The sequence below is a fragment of the Bos mutus genome, chromosome 11 (assembly GCF_027580195.1).
Source record: "Bos mutus isolate GX-2022 chromosome 11, NWIPB_WYAK_1.1, whole genome shotgun sequence".
In the NCBI taxonomy this organism is placed as follows: domain Eukaryota; kingdom Metazoa; phylum Chordata; class Mammalia; order Artiodactyla; family Bovidae; genus Bos; species Bos mutus.
In genome coordinates, this window is record NC_091627.1 from 100,125,038 (window position 1) to 100,142,428 (window position 17,391).

Below are 17,391 nucleotides of genomic sequence, written 5' to 3' on the forward strand. Positions count from 1 at the left end.
TTTAAAAACTGTGCTGGCTTCGCCAAGGAGGGAAAGTCGGTGGGATGAATTGGGAGATTGGAATTGACCCATATGCACTACTGATACTACATATAAAATCGATACCTAATGAGAACCTACAGGGAACTCTCTTCAGTGGTCTGTGGTGACCTAAATGGGAAAGAAATGCAAGAAAGAGGGGATAGATGTATATGTATAGCTAGTTCTTTACCGTCTGAGCCATCTAGTTTTGATCCCTAGGTCAGGAAGATCCCCTGGAGAAGGAAATGGCTACCCACTCCAGTATTCTTGCCTGGAAAACCTCAGGGACAGAAGAGCCTGGTGGGCCACTGTCCGTGAGTTGCAACTAACACTTCATGGCTAGTTCACTTTGCTGTACAGCAGAAACATGTAACTGTAAATCAACTACACTCCAATACAAATTAATTTTTAAAAATTAATCAAATATATAGTGGCTGGCCTAAGTCACTTGGGTTTAAAAGTTATGTAAACAACTGTTTCAGAGAAAGAGGGGAGGGGAGGGCTGTGCACACATGTCCCAGGTCACAGGCACACGGGCACTGGGAAGCCACATGGGCTCCAGCTGTCACCCCCAGGGGTGTTGACTCTATGGGGGCAGGGGGAGTGGCCTTGTTTTTTGTCCTGGTGAGTAAATAATCCTGTGTCATAGTTACAGAGATCTTGGTTGCCACCTTTGTTAAGTTACATGAAGCAGTGTCTGCTGAACCCAACAATTTGGGCTTCTTATTAATATGCCTGCACACCAAAAAGATATAAAAGCAACAATACTGCACCACGTTGGAAGTCTAAAGTCACAATCAACATACTGATACTTAACTCTGGGCTAAGCACAAAAGGGTACATTGCAGATACTGGCAGATGAGCCATGGCATTCATTCAATAAACTAAGCATATTTCATTTAGTTAGATCCACCCTTGTCTCTGACCCTTATGAAAGCATCCTGCCCTAGAATCACTGATGCCAACCTCCTCTTCCTGTTCTTCCTCCCCACCCCACCCCACCCCCAGGTTGGTTGACAATTTTTGCATCTGCGAAGGATACAGTGTGCCTCGCTGCCTCATGTATGAGATTTACGTGGAGACCTGTGGGCAGAATGCTCAGAACCAAGTCAACCCAGCCATGTTTGGGAAGGTCTGTTGTGAAGATAAAAATACAATGTCCACTGAGTAAAAAAGTATGCAAGTTATTAATAATCAATGAGGAAATGCTGGGGTTTATTTGGGTCTAAGTGGGTATTCTGAAGGAGATCAGCCCTGGGATTTCTTTGGAAGGAATGATGCTAAAGCTGAAACTCCAGTACTTTGGCCACCTCATGCGAAGAGTTGACTCACTGGAAAAGACTCTGATGCTGGGAGAAATTGGGGGCAGGAGGAGAAGGGGACGACAGAGGATGAGATGGCTAGATGGCATCACTGACTTGATGGACGTGAGTCTGAGTGAACACTGGGAGTTGGTGATGGACAGGGAGGCCTGGTGTGCTACGATTAGTGGGGTCACGAAGAGTTGGACATGACTGAGCGACTGAACTGAACTGAACTGAAGTGGATATAACCGGCCTCACCCTGGAAACCAGCCAGATGATTAGCCTACTTCCTCACACCTTCCCAAAGCCATCCCATCCTTTGTCCACACTTCATAGTGAGGGGCCAGGAAAGGGAAGGGTGGGGTTACATTCACCAGAGAGAATGCAGCTCTAGCAGCCCCAGAGACCCGCAGCGTTCAGCCAGGCTTGCCGGGTCATTGTTCCTGCATAGACATGCCACAGCTCAGGACGCCACAAGCACTAAGAGCTACCTTGTGAGGTCAAACAGCTGATCCTTCCCACAATTTGCTCATATCTAGAGAACTCTTGGGCTCTCAAAGGTTTCTTCTGGAGGTTAAGAGCTCTGCCAGGGGCTTTGTTTATACCACGCAATACGCAGCAAATGTTAGCACAAGGATGGCCCATCTAAGACCCTCTACATCCAACAAATATTCATTGAGCAACTGCTACTTCAGCACTGTTTTAGATGCTGAGAGTACAGCAATTAACAGAGAACAGAGAGAAATCCCTGCCTTCACTGCACTTATTACTTTTTTATTTAAATTTACTCTATTTATGTTTTTATTTTGTCTGCACGTGGGCTTTCTGTAGTTGCAGCAAGCCAAGGTTTCTCTCTGCTTGTGATGCTTGGGTTTCTCAATGCAATAGCTTCTCCGGTTGCAGAGCAGTCTCTAGAGTGCAGGCTGACTAGTTATGGCACATGGGTTTAGTTGGTCTGTGGCATGTGGAATCTTCCCGGACGGACCAAGGGTCAACCCATGTCCGCTACCTTGGCAGGCAGATTCTTAACTACTAGACCACTGGGGAAGTCCTGTATTTATTATTAATATATTATAGTTGATGGAGACAGATAAAGAATATAAAATATATAGTCTATTAGATTGTGTAAATGGAGAAGGCAATGGCACCCCACTCCAGTACTCCTGCCTGGAAAATCCCATGGACGGAGAAGCCTGGTGAGCTGCAGTCCATGGGGTCTCGAAGAGTCGGACATAACTGAGCGACTTCACTTTCCCTTTTCACTTTCATGCATTGGAGAAGGAAATGGCAACCCACTCCAGTGTTCTTGCCTGGAGAATCCCGGGGATGGAGGAACCTGGTGAGTTGTGTGTGGGGTCGTACAGAGTCAAACGCAACTGAAGTGACTTAGCAACAGCAGCAGCAGCAGATTGTGTAAATGCTAAGTAGAGTAGAAAGAGTAAAGGATCCATGTGTGTGTGTGTGCCTGTGTGCATATGTATATGGATGTGTGTGTTAGGGGAAGGGCTGTAATTTGAGGGGAGGCAAGAAGTAACTTTTGAGTCCAGACTTCCAGAAGATGAAACAGTGAGTATGGGGTTATATGAGCAAAGAGCAGAGCAGGCAGAGCCAATGTCAAAGACGAGAGGCAGGAGGGGGCTGACACAGAAAGGAGGCTGCAGTGGTTGGAGGGCAGAGACCAGGAAGAGAGGATCAGAGGCTCAACTCTGGGAGGTGGGAGAAGCCCAGGTGTGTAGGGGTCAAATCCTGGGTGTATTTGGAAGACAGCCAATAGGATTTGTTGACGGAAAGAATTATTAGAATCACAGAGCTTAATTGTTATTAAAGTAACAATAATAGCTTTCATATTGCATCATATTTACTTTCAGTCTGGTTTTCAAGAATAGACAGAATCCACTCAAAACAAGTTAAAAGGAGAATTTTTATTATTATCATTTTTTAAATTTTATTTTGGCTGCACTGGGTCCTAATGGTGACATGTGGGCTTCTCTAATCGCAGCACTCGGGATTCATTGCCCTATGGCATGTGGGATCTTAGCTCCTGAGCAGGGATCGAACCTTTATCCCCTGCATTGGAAGGTGGATTCTTAACCACTGGACCACCAAAGGTCTCGAAAGGAGAATTTTTTTAGAGGGATATCTCATTTAATCCAATGGCAAGAAGTTTGACTGGACCTCATAGAATCTAATCTAGTGCTGCCCAATAGAAATGTAACAGGAGCCAGATATATAATTTTTAAATATTCTAGATCCTCCTTTTCAAAGTTTTTAAGGTGAAATTGATTTTATAAATTTTAAATTTTATCCCAAATATTCAAAATAATGTTGTTTCAAGATGGAATCAGTATTTAAAACTCACTGAGTTGTTTTGTTCATTCTTCATGCTAGATCTCAAAGATCAAATGCATTATTTTACACGTTGGTTTTCAGTCACCTAGTCGTGTCTGACTCTTTGCAACCCCATGGACTGCAGCACACCAGGCCTCCCTGTGCCTCACTATCTCCCGTAATTTGCCCAAGTTCATGTCCATTGCATTAGTGATGCCATCCAGCCATCTCATCCTCTGACACCCTCTTCTCCTTCTGCCCTCAATCTCTCCCAGCATCAGGGACTTTTCCAGTGAGTCGTCTTTTCGCATCAGATGACCAAAATACTGGAGCTTCAGCTTCAGTATCAGTCCTTCCAGTGAGTATTCAGAGTCGATCTCCCCGAAGATTCACTGGTTTGATCTCCTTGCTCTCCAGGGTACTTCTAGGAGCCTTCTCTAGCACCACAGTTCAAAGGCATTAATTCTTTGGTGTTCTGTCTTCATTACAGTCCAGCTCTCACAACCGTACATGACTACTGGGAAGACCATAGCCTTGACTGTATGGACTCTTTACATGTACAGCCCATCAATCAGACCAGCCCATTTCAAGTGCTCAGTGGCCACTTGTGCCTGCTGGGTCCCCTCTCAGACAACCTAGACAAGATTCTGAGTCACCAGGCATCTCCTCTCTCCCTCTGGTGTGTCTGTAAACCACTGTGATGCTGCTTCTCTTGCCAGTCCTGCTCCAGGCCCATCCCAGAAGCCAGCTTCTTCCTCCAGTGTCATGATTTCCCATGATGGCTGCTTGTATGGTGCTTGCTTCCCAAGATGCTTCACTTGACCTTCTGCTCCAGGGCCTGACCCTGTAACGATCTGCAGGCAAAAGAGGCCTGCAGGAAGGATGGGTGGGTGGGAGGAAACAGTTGGCATCTTTAATGCTTGGTCTTGTGACAGCCATCCGCCGAGGCAGATAGCATTAAAAGTCAAGGAACGAACCATGAGTGACTAAGGTCAAGGTTCCCACAGCTTGCTGCAACGCTGGGGCAGTTGACTTCATTATGGACTTCATTCAACTGACTTCATTCAGACCTCTTTCCACCTGTTATTCCCTCAAAAGTATCCTGTACTCCCAAAAGACCTTGGCGGTCACTGGTCCAACTCCATATCCAATGACAAGCCCTTCAAAGTCACCTCCAGCTGGGAGCTTTGTATGAGAACAGAATGCCCTCTGGGGACAGACACGCCTGGGACTCAGAGCTGTGAGGGGGCAGCGTGTTTTTATGTCTCCGTTACAAGGAAGTGACTCTTCCCCTGGGCAAATAGTCCTCCCCCAGGATCCGTGCTTGGCAAGCAGAACACAGGCGGATGGAAAGCCGCCTGGCTCCTTGCAGGCCTTGGGGCAGCTCACAGCCTGCAGGATCAGACCCCCACAGGAGGCCCCTAGCTGGTGCTGAAATGACCTGGGAATAAGGAGCCTGCTCACGGGCCACAGAGGTGTCAGTCCAGCCTCCTTCCGGTTTCCAGTCTTTCTTCCCTTCCTGTCTGCTGCCTTTCTCAGTGTTCCTCAGTGGACAGAGTGGAACTGGTTCCTGACATGCCCTCAACCTTCCATCCACTCACGGCCTGATTCTCTCAGGTTCTTTTGTTCTTTTAAACAATATGATAAGCATCTGTGAATCCACCACCCTATAGGAACCATGTGGTCAGAAACCCCTCTCCCCGCCTTCCCCAGCTCCTGGGAACCATCAACCCCTTCATCATTATCTTGCCTTAAAAATTTTTTTTAATTTTTTTGGGCTGCATTGTGCATTATGTGGGAGCATTAGTTCCCCAACCAGGGATGCTGCCTGCACTGCCCCTGCATTTGCAGCGTGGAGTCTTAACCACTGGACCACCAGGGAAGTCCCTTTCTTGCCTTTTTAAAAAGAATCTTACTACATTTATATCATTTCTTTTTTTCTTAAACTTTTGATCCCCTTAACCCAATTTTGCCCATGCCCTACCCCTCCTGTGACCTCTGGCAACAACCAATCTCTTCTCTGTGATCAGTGAGTTTTTTTGTTTGTTTGTTTTTAGTTTTGCTTTTGTTTTGTCACTGTTTCTTAGATTCCGCATATAAGCAAGATCATACCATCTTTGGCTTCCTCTGTCTGACTTATTTTATAGATTGCATTTCTTTCAAAAAGCCCAGTTTTAATTTTTGTGGCTTGAATTTTTTTAGAAGGAAGATCATGTTATGTGTCATCTTTGGGGACTTGTTCCACTTACTCTTATATCAAGACTCCTCTACATTCATTTGACTGCTGTATAATATTTCAGTTGATTCGTTCACTCTCCAATTGATGAGCATTTGAGTTGTTTCCCAATTTTGCTGCTGTGAACATTCACATGTGTCTCCTACTGTGCACGTGGAGCTGTTCTCTTGGGCATGTGTCTGGGGGTTAATTTGCAAGCTGATGGGTTGTTTGACATCATTTTCTGAAATGATGGCTCCCATTGGGCTCCCAAGGGCAATTCTGTGAATTCCAGTGATGTTTCCACTGATACTCACTTCTCCACTGAATATTCTTGGCTCCCAACTTTTAACTTCCCTGCCCATTTGTTTCATTATGACTTCAATTTATTGGTGTTTCTCTTCAAAGACAGGTTCCCCAGGGGTACAACTCAGTGTCTCAGGAGGGCTCAGGATGGAGCTTTTATTTGTATTTTTTGTTACTTTTTTGAGTACTAACCTTTTTATCCTTCCCTGCCATTATGTTGGTTTCATTTAAAGCTTGTGGTCAGCAAAAGTAACCCTTCATTTTTTTTTTTTTTAACACATGAATTACAAGTAAGGTGGCTCAGTGATGAAGAATCCACCTGCCAATGCAGGAGACACAGGAGATGCGGCTTCAGTTCCTGGGTTGGGAAGATCCCCTGGAGTAGGAAATGGCAATCCACTCCAGTATTCTTGCCTGGGAAATCCCATGGACAGAGGAGCCTGGTGGGCTACAGTCCTGGAGGGTTGCAAAAGAATCAGACAACACTGAGAGACTGGGCACAGGCCTCCCAAAACTGCTTTGTAAACTGTAAAACACTCCAGATAAATAGAATATTTTATCCTTGTTATCAGATTGTTGTCAATGCAGATGGGTGTTGGAACCCAAGAGTGGCTGTTTCCTTATTCTAAGTTGCAGCTTCTTAGTTCCGACCTGCTGAATCTTCTACACTCAGAGTCATCTGCTGTCAGCTGCTGAAGCTCACACTTGGCCCTCCCTCAATAAATCAAAAGTGATGTGGGCGTGAATGAGGTGTTAGGCTCTGGAGCTCCCTGAATGTCTCTGGGTGAGGTCTTCCAACCCACCAGGAACTCCCCAGCTGTCTTATCACTCAGCCCATATTTTGCCCTTTCATCACTCAACATATTGATTGGGACACTTCCTCTAAGGCTTTTGAGTCTGGGCATCCTGGCACTACAGCACTTTCCTTATCTGGCAGCCTTATCAGATGGGAATGGGGTGACTTGAGCTTGACACATTTGGGCTCTGGATCATCCCTGCCTCCTTTTTTAAGAAACCTAAGGCTCCTGTTCAAAACCCATCTTCGATTTCCTTCTCAGTCGTTTCTCATCCAGGGTGGTCCCACTGCAGTGTTCCACAGAAAGTGTTAAAAAGAGCCTCCGGTATGATCGCGGGCATTTGTCCAGCGTTTTTGATCTTCCAACTTCCTTTCAAATCCATCCCCCAAGACACTGGGGTCCTGGCTTTCAGTTCCTGTTGGGAATTTGCCCAAAGAATGAGCCAGTTCAGTGTTGCTGGTCTTGGAAAGGGACTCTGAGTTGCTGAATCTGTGACTCAAAGAAGGGAGAGGAAGGGGAAAAGGATATGATCCCAAAGCTTGTTTACAAGAGAAACAACAAAATACCCACTTCTCACTTCCTGCCTCTTCCCCTGGGAATAGAGTTGATTCCAGGTTCCACACAAGTTCCTGTGCAGATGTTGGGGTGTTTCTTGCTCTGCTCCACAGTCCCGGGTACATGGCGGGTCATCTCACTCCCAGTGCAAGTAACAGGCTTACGAGGATGAGGAAACTTCCCAAACGCTGACTTCCTTTTTTTTAAAGTAGCATTTCCTGATGCTTTTCTGATTATGAAATAATACATTCCCTTAATAGAAAATGTGGAGATTCAAGAAACGTGTACAAAAGAAGAAGGCAAATGTTGGCCATGGCCTCATTGTCCAGAAATGCAGCCTGACCTCCCTAGAAATCCTTGGGTGATACAAAGCTCCATTGCCATTCTAGTTTACCAAAGGGTACCTGCCTAACAAGATCCAGCCCCACGTGACATCCACACTCTGAGCTGAGGTTAAAGTGGAATGATTTCCCCAATCCTCCAGCAAGGTTTCTCATGAGCAGGCTACTAGGAATGGGGACCTGCTTTTCCTCCCTCCCCTCTCCCACCACCTCTCTGGGTTTTGGGAGAAGTAAAAGTGGACGGAAAATTTCTACCACACATCTTCACATTTGGGGGCTAGGCAGACCCTTGTCTCCTGGTCCCCCCCCCCCACCTGTGGCTTCTGCAGGGCAACCCTTGAGAATGTTCTAGAATGCATCCCTGGCTTTAGTGAATAACTCATTCCAAAACCTGACTGCCCATCCTGGGGCCTTGCTAGGCAGAATCTGGGCCCTCTCACCTGTCAGCTTTTGTTTTTTTATGATTTTTTTTTAATATGGACCATTTTTTAAAATTTTCTTAAAAGTTTTTTATTGAACTTGTTACAATAATGCTTCTGTTTCATGTTTTGGTTTTTTGGCAATGAAGCATGTGGGATCTTAGCTTCCTGACCAGGAATCAAACCCACATCCACTGCATTGGAAGGTAAAGTCTTTACCACAGGACTGCCGGGGAAGTCCTCTACCTGTCAGCTCTTTACCACTTGTGGCCAGCGTCTGGGTGTGGAAACTTCTCAGCCATTCTTGTCTTGAACAGGCTGTGGGTATGTTGGAGCCAGGGCAGTGACCACAGTCCTCGGCCTGCCCCCAAGGCCACTGGCCAGCTGTCTCTCGTCGACTTGGAGTCTGGTGCCCAAGCCAGACATTGAACGCAGGGGCCTCAACATCAGTCCTTGACGCTAATTCTTGAATCTTCTTCCCCAGGGTCTGAGGTGATTGGACCACCCCATCCTACCCACTGTTCACAGGTCAAGGGATGATCTGAGGGAGTTCTGAGGGAGAGAGGCTCTGAGGGAGCTGTGAGCAAGATAAGGTCTGCAGGAGCGCTGAGCAAGCAAGGCTCTGAGGGAGGGAGGGCTGGCTGAGGGAGCCAGGCTTTCAGGGAGCTCTGAGTAAGAGGGTCTGAGGGTCTGAGGGGGCTCTGGTCCAGAGACTCTGAGGGAGTGCTGAGAACGGGAGGCTTTGAGGGAGCTCTGATCCAGAGAGGCTCTGAGAGAGCCCTGAGCAAGACAGGGTCTGAGGGGCCAGTGTGGGAGAGAGGCTCTGAGGGAGCAAGTCTGGGGGAGCACTGAAGGAGGGAGAGTCTGGGGGAGCACGGCTCTAGGGGAGCTGGAGTGAGGGATGGTCTGCTGGTCTGAGGGAGCTCTGATCCAGAGAGGCTCTGAGGGAGTGCTGAGCGAGAGGGGGTCTGATGGTCTGAGGGAGCTGTGATAGAGAGAGACTCTGTGGGATCTCTTAAGGAGGGACTTTTTTGAGGCAGCTCTGATTGAGGGAAGCTCTGAGGGAGCCTCGATGAAGAGGCGCTGAGGGAGCTCTGAGTGAGGAAGGGTCCTTGGGAGCTCTGAGTGGAAAAGGGTGTGAGGGTGAGGGAGCTCTGGAGGTTGGTGTGAGTTAGTTCTGAGGAAGAGAGGCTCTGAGGGAGCTCTGAGTGAGGGTGGGTCTGAGGCAGCTGTGAGGGAGGGAAGCCCTGAGGCTCTGAGGGAGGGAGCCTCTGAGGGAGCTCTCTCCTGTGGCTTATGTTTCGCGTCCCTTTCGGTTCTCCTTCCTTGATTTGGCCTCATGACTTTGATGTTAATTGTGCCAGACCTAAAGCAATTATACTCCAATTAAAATATATGTAAAGTAAATATGGAAAAAAAAAATAACATTCCAGACCTGCCCTCCTCTCCCTTTCTGTGCCTCCACACAGGGTCCGGCGGGGCGGGGGAAAGTGGGGGAGCCTTCCTGTAGGAAGAGGTAGGGTCTGAGGCAGGCAGGAGATATGTTTCATGACATCCAACCCTCCCACTTGGAAGCTGAGAATAAAAGAGAGAGGAAGGCAGACCCAGAGACGTAGAGAACATGGAAGAAATCATTACAGGGCCGCCTGGAACATCCTGCCCTCCTGCTCTGTAGTTTTGTAGTTTTACCAGGATACAGGATTTCCCTTTTCAACAGTCATGCACTTGGATACTATGTTTGTCACGGACCTTCAGACAGAACAGACTTCTGGTTTTTAAAAAATATAATTGGTCATAGATATCATATCAGTGCTAACAGAATGTACATCAGAAAGACAGTGGGTAGGGAGGGAGGTGGGAAGGAGGCTCAAGAGGGAGGAGATGTGTATACCTATGGCTGATCCATGTTGATGTTTGACAGAAACCAACACAGATACTGTAAAGCAATCATCCTTCAATTAAAAATAAATAAATTAAAAAAAAAAAAAGATAGTGGGGATGGGGACTTCCCTGGTGGTCCAGTGGTTAGGACTCTGCCCTCCCAATGCAGGTTTGATTCCCTGGTTGGAAAACTAAGATTCCACAGCCACTTGGCATGGCCAAAAATAAATAAATAAATGATGGGGAGATGAAACATTGAGTCAGAAGTAGCTCTCATTTAATATTTTGTAACATTTGCTAGCAAAATCTTTCAAATGAAAAGTAAATGAATACATTTTAACATGAAAATGCCAATCACATTGGAAAAAGGGAAGTAGCATGATGGACTGCTTTGCAGTGTCAGTAATGCCCTGTTTTTAGAGGATTTTTAATGACACGGGGAAATGTTTACAGTACAAGGTAGGGGGAAGAAAGTGGGAAGCAGAGCTGCTGACACGAGAATTGTGACGATGCCAGTATTTCCAGCGTAGACTTGCAGAATCCACTCGCACAGGAAGGCTTTGGAAAAAAGTCAGGAATGAACTGCATTGGAGTTTACATGGTGGTTCCCTTGGAGTGCTGTGTTTCCTTCTTTATACTTGTCTGATTATTCCAAATTTCATTTATTTGTATTTTCTTTATGATTAGAAAAGAGGGAATGCAGGTTAAACATGGCAAAAGATGAAGCTGAAAGTTCTATTTCTAAATTTTAAAATTGCAACTTTAAATCTAACTTATTCTTTTAGCTTGTGCACTTGGTTTTCCCTGATCTTGGCACCCGGAGGCTGGGAACGAGAGGCAGTGCCAGGTAGGTTGATCATTTTGGTTTTATTCTAAATGTTAAAAACATACATTTTGAAAAATCACAAAATGGATGACCAAAAAGTACAAAACTAAACAAACTATAAATATCAACTCCTCCCAAAGAATTCCCATAATTAAATGAAATTCCCAGTGCCTGATACAATTCAGGTGATGCCAGAACCGAATTTGAGTCTCTGTCTTCTCAAGAGATTGTGTTAAAGTACAAAAGTCACACTGTATTTTTCTGTTTCCACACTTTCAATGTTTAGACATGTAAATGTCTAATAGTTAAGTAATGATAGCCCTAGAACAATAAAACTATTTTAATTACTCTTTGAACTAAAATTGCTAAGTGTTCCATCTAATTCGCATATTTGAATTATATTCAAGAGACCAAGGTACCCAGGTGATATTTTTAACACAAAAGGAAATTCCAGTATTATCGGGTGTATCCTGTTATAATTATCACTCAGTTATCATTGTTACTTATTGTTTGTTTTAAATCAAGAAAAGTCAGGAGAAATCAGCGAGAGCAAGAAATCACTAAGAAGGGACAGAAGCCAAGTTAGGGAAGGACTTGCCACCCATGAAGGAGTTGAAGGCATGGGAAGTGTTTGCCAAGTTAAGCATTGGGCAATAGTTAATTTCAAAAAAAAAAAAAAAAAAATTTGGGCTGCTATGAGCCCATACAAGCTGCTTCCTTTCCTGGGCTTAGCAGAGGAGGAACCAAACTTCCTTATGGGGGTTTGAGAACCTGAGTCCATTCAGCAGAGGGAACACTGGCGTTGGTCTGCATTTCTTTGAGAAAGTTGATGGCAGAGACGACAGGAGGCTTTCCCTGTGGCATCTCTCATATTCAAGTGTCATAAGTCAGGAAAGCAGAGGAGGACATACGCGAGCTTGTTTCAAAGCCGATGCGTGTGAGATAGTATGAAATGGTCCACCTACCAGAGCCTGGTCAGGCTGAATGACTGATTAGCTTTTCCTGCTAAATGGGGTCAATGATGAACCCTAGAGAACAGCTCTAAGTCTTCCTTGGCTAGGCTGTCCTGTCTCTTCTCCCAAGCCCAGTTAGTGGTTTGACACCATCTTTAAGACCGTGTTTATTTTTCAGGTATCATTACGACGGAATCTGTATCAAGAGAAGTTCTTTCTTCTATGCCCAGTACTGCTACCTTCTGGGTGGAAAAAGGTGCACCAGGTTAGTACCTGTCACTTAGGTACTTTGGTCTTGGTCACAGCCTAGTTCATATTAGGACCGTTTGTACTTGCGTTGACTCGAACTGGCTCTTTGGCTGTTGTGCCATTCATCCTTCTTAAGGATGGAAACACGCACATCACATCAACACTCCTCTGACATGCACGTCAGTCTCTGGCAACATCGTCTGCCAGAGAAACGTGTACCACGTTCATTTCCTCAGTTACCACTCATTTTCATCATCATCTCAACGGCCAGGGCCATTTTGCACTGTCTTTGCTCTTCTCCTCTGTCAAATTTGACAGAATTGGCCATGTCCTGCTTGAACTTGCCTTTAGCCCTCAGGACTCTGCGTCATCCAGTCCCTTCCCTAGAATGAGCCCTTCCCTTCCCCACCAGGGCAGGCATCTCCCAGAGACCCGTCGCTTCATCATTAATGACGTTTCCTACACTTTGACCCCAGGACACCGCATTCTTTTCTGTCTCTCACCTGCCGTTCCCTCCACGGATGAGTCCTCCTCCTGAATCACTTCTCCTGCTCCTCGTCTCACCCACCCCCAGGGACGTTCTGTTGGGCCATCTCCTGGATGTTCCCATGCAGAGGACCCACTGGTCCCTCCCACTGAAGAGGTAGAACTTTAACTTCATTCGCTCCCTCCCATCACCTCTGCCTCTTGACGCCCTCTTTTCCATCTGTGATCCCAAGAGATAGAACCTATGCAGAGGATCACCCCGCAGCCCTCCCTGACTCCCGGGTCACAAGTCCTGTTAATTCTCCCCTCCTGGGTCTCCTGATGGCTCTTCCTGGTTACAGGTGTTTCCTGTATGTCCTCATCGTCTCACATCAAGATTATTTTCATGGGTCCTATGTAAGCTCCCTCCCTTCACCTCACCACTATCTGAACACAGCCATGAGACTAACCTGCCCCCAGTTCTTCAGTTTTTCTCTTTCTTGCTCGGAAACCTCAGGAGCTTGCTCTTACCTCCTGTGTAGAGCCTACAGCCCCCTCTTCCCAGACTGGTGACCGTCCCCAGCTCTTTCTATAGGCACTTCCCATCCACGTTGCCAGTTTCTCCCGAATGCACAGCCTTGGTTTCAGCCATGCTAGCTTTGCTCGGAGGACATCAAATGCGTGTCTGTCTTGGCTCCCCATCATCCCGTCCTTGCAAGACATCATTCCTTCTCTCTCAATCCAGCTATCAATCCAATTGCTTGGATGAATCCCCAGGGAATTACAGAGTGGAAAAAAACCATCTCAAAGGGTTCCATACTGTGTGATTTCATTTATAAAACATTTTGAAATGACAAAGTTTTTTTCCTTTCTAGTTGAAGGGTAGTTGATTCACAATGTTGTGTTAGTTTTCAAGTGTAGAGCAAAATGATTCACACACACACACACACACACACATACACACATATTCTCTTTCATATTCTTTTCCATATGGTTTATCACAGAATATTGAATGCAGCTCCCTGTGCTCCACAGCAGGACCTTGTTTATCCACCCTATGTATAACAGATTGCGTCCGCTAACCCCAGCCCCCAAATCCATCCCTCCCCCACCCTCCTTGCCTTTGACTACGTCAAGTCTGCTCTCTATGTCTGTGACCCTGTTTGTGTCTTGTAGATTGGTTTGTTTGTGTCATATTTCAGGTTCCACAAATAAGTGATATCACGTGGTATTTGTGAAATGGCAAAATTTCTGGAATGGAGGACAGCTTCCTCGTTGCCGGGAGTTAGGGGCGTTGGGCTGAGGGAGCAAGAGATGGTGCAGCCGTGGTCACCTTGTGATAAGACATGCACTGTGTCCCAGCCGTGGTGCTGGATGCAGGCATTTCCACAGGCGAGCTACATGCCCACATGCAAAAATGAGTTTAAGGAAGGCTTGGGAAATCCGAGTGAGATCAGTGGATTTGTATCAGTGTCAAAACCAGATTGTGATATTGTACTAGAGTTTGGCAGGATGTCACCATTGGGGGAGATCAGGCAGAGGTAAAATGGAGCTCTCTGAATGATTATTTTATTTTTTATTGGAGTATAATTGCTTTATAATGTTGTGTTGGTTTCTGCTGTACAATAAAATGAGTCAGCCATAGGTATATGAATACCTATATCCCCTCCCTCTTGGACCTCCCTCCTTTCCCCTTGCTCCATCTCCACCCCTCTAGGTCATCAGAGAGTGGATTCTGAAAAAGAAAAACAAATATCGTATATTAACGCATATGTGTAATCTAGAAAAATGGTGGTGATGAACCTATTTGCAGGGCAGGAGTAGAGACAGACATACAGAACAGACTTGTGGACACAGCAGGGGAAGGTGGGGTGAATTGAGACAGGAGGATTGACATATAGATACTGTATGTGTGTAAAACAGACAGCTGGTGGGGGCCTGCTGTTAGCAGGGAGCTCAGCTCGGGACCCTGAATGATTTCTTACTTCTGCTACCTACATTACAAATGAATCAAACCTCACCCTTCAGTCCAGGAAAACATGTGATGACAGGTCCTAGGAAATGGCCAGTCTTCCCCTGCCGACGTCTTCTGCTGGCATCCATCCCCCCTTTGGCAGTTAGAGTCTGGATTGTCCCTGAGTCTCAGAGCCCTCCTCACGCTGGCCTGTGTGCATGTGTGTGTGTGTGTGTGTGTTGGGGGCCGGGGGGCTGGACAGGTAGCACACGTGTTCACACAGTGTCCTAACCAAGCACCTCCCCCTGTCCTCACACACCGAGGAAGGCAGGTGGCTGTGTCCGCCCAGGGCACACCCTCAGGTCCCGCTGTTACAGGCTCACTAGCATTCAGAACCCGGAGGGGATCCCCCAGCCAACCACAGACCAGCATCTTCCTTGTTCCCCAGAGTGACAGCTCCACTGAGCCAGGCGCTTCTCTGAGGGTGCAGCCAACTGAGGTCTGATTAGCACTTTCCTGCTAATATTTGCCTCGGGAAGGAGAAGGCATCTGGATTTTTCAAGGGCATCTTGTGTGTGTGTGTGTGTGTGTGTGTGTGTGTGTTTTCTGGACCTCATGTTAAGGAAAGAAATGGAAACCGCGGATGAGAGCATCAGGATAGAGATTTGGCTGGGAGCCAGGCTAGTGGCTTTAAGGGACTCTGGGGGTTTTTTGCTTTCTCATCACTGCCACCACCAGGCACTGCAGAAAAAGCAGATAATCTAATTAAAATCAGTTTAGTCTTGAGATAAGCCCCTGTCTCCTCCCTGTCTCCCCATATTGTCCCTCGGAGCCCCTTCAGAGGAGAAATTCTACTGTCAGCTCTCTGCCACCATCCACCCCGCCCTCTCCTGACGCCAGCAGCTTAGCAGGAGGACAGGATCCCTAGCCTGGGACCTCTTTCACTGGACTCCTCACAGGTGGCCCAGGAGCAAGCAGACCCGGATCCCTGGTGTCAGAGCGTTTGTTTTCCCTGGAGGTGAGGGAGGGGGCGGGGTGGACGACCGTGTTGTGGTGGATCCCACTGAAAACTGCTGAGGCAGCATTTCCAAGGAGAGACCAAGATTTGATTTGCAAAACCAACGAGCAGCTTGAGGCTTTTTTTTTTTTTTTTAAGGAAAATGACTATAAATATGCAGCGTGTGCCAGATGCAAAGAAGCCCTTTCCCAACTCCAGGGCATTTCTTGCCTTGCTCCCCTCTCCAGGGTAACATCTTTATACAGGGAACAGACCTTCCCAGATCCCAGTCTTGTTTAGCTGGCAGCCGGACTGAGCCCTGGACCAGGGTCTAAGCGCTGACCTAGAAATTCTTGGTGAATGGAGGCCAAAGTATAAAATGCTCTGTTATTGTCAGGGGAAGGAGAGGGAAATGGAGAGAGTGTGTGTGTGTGTGAGTGTGTGTGTGGTTGTCACATCTAGAGAAACAGCTCTGCTTAACATGTTTATTCTCCACCTCGTAAGCAACATTCCTGGCTGACATGTCACAAGGAAAACGTTGTCATTTTCCAAATAGATGAGTCCCTGGTCTATCTAATGTGACTTCTGAGATTAGTGGGACGGAGGCCCAGGTTTCTCTCAGGACATATGAAAACTAGCCCTTGCCCTTATCCGTCCCCCAGTCCACACGCACGCACACACACACACACACACACACACTCACTCAGCTTTTCCAACTTAGCATATTAAAAGCCTGTAAAAAGCTTCTAAAATCGGGCCTTCCCAAGTCACGCCTGCCTTTGTTCTCTGTGCGTTTGTTCCTCTGCCAGCTCATGAGCTCAGGGGGCTGCCTGGCAGCCCGCAGAACCCAGGACCTTGGGTCCATGGCTGGCTGGTTGTGCCCAGGGGAGCAGAAAGGCTCCAGTTTATCTTTCACATTCATCACCCTGGGAGGGCGAGTTCAAGGGAGCTGTCAGCCAAGCAATCGTGGGCACCGCAGACCCAGAACATCTCGGTGTCTTTCCCACGGAGTCCACGTGGCCCCACTGCCTGCAGGAGGTAAACCCTCCTGGGGCCAGCCCTCCCCCGACAGCAGGGCTCTGCTGCATCCCGGGCGGCCTCCTTCTCAGGTATAATCAGGGGTCCAAGTTGCAACCCGCACTTGGGCCGTGTCCACCCTGTGCTTCGCAAGGCTGGTTGGAACTTGTTAAGGTGTGTTTTGTTTTTTTTTTAAATAGGCATTACCTGGTTGTTGTCTAGCAGCTCACAAAACATAGGTGTGGAGGGTCCCGCCCTGGACTGCACCCTTGCTGGGGGGAGGTTTGAAAAGCAGGTGAAGCTCCCAAACCATCTCACCTGTTCAAAGCACCCCTCACATCCTCCTCTCCAGCCCAGACGCCCAGACGTGCCGTCTGTCTGCCGAGGAGGCCTGGCTTCCGGTTGCCGTTTTCCCTCGGGAACGACAGACTTTCAGCAGTTTCAAAGGTGTCCCGTTAGATCATCATTTTGCAATTAAGTTGCTCATAAAAATCTAATGGGGATAGAGTTAAGCAATGTAAAATCAACAGCCCCCAGCACAGAAAATAAGGAACCCACGCCCCTCAGCCACACTCAGCCAATCCAGTTTAAAAAGAAGGCTGTTCTTCCTAATGGGAAAAGAATGAAAAAGAATAGATATATGTATGTGTATAACTGAATCACTTGACTGCACACCTAAAACTAACACAACTTTGTTAATCAACTCTGTGCCAATATAAAATAAAATAGATAACCAGCGAGGACCCACTGTATAGCACAGGGA

The 17,391-nt window shown here is 47.0% G+C and overlaps 1 protein-coding gene across 1 annotated transcript in view; it reads left to right on the top strand.

Annotated features, from left to right (window-relative positions):
* The first annotated feature begins 1,081 nt into the window (after positions 1-1,081).
* Positions 1,082-17,391, top strand: part of RFX8 (regulatory factor X8) — a 47,650-nt gene continuing 31,340 nt past the window's right edge. Inside the window, exon 1 of the mRNA XM_014477162.2 lies at positions 1,082-1,153. Within this exon, the coding sequence (XP_014332648.2) occupies positions 1,082-1,153 (72 nt within the window). The remainder of the gene's footprint in view (positions 1,154-17,391) is intronic.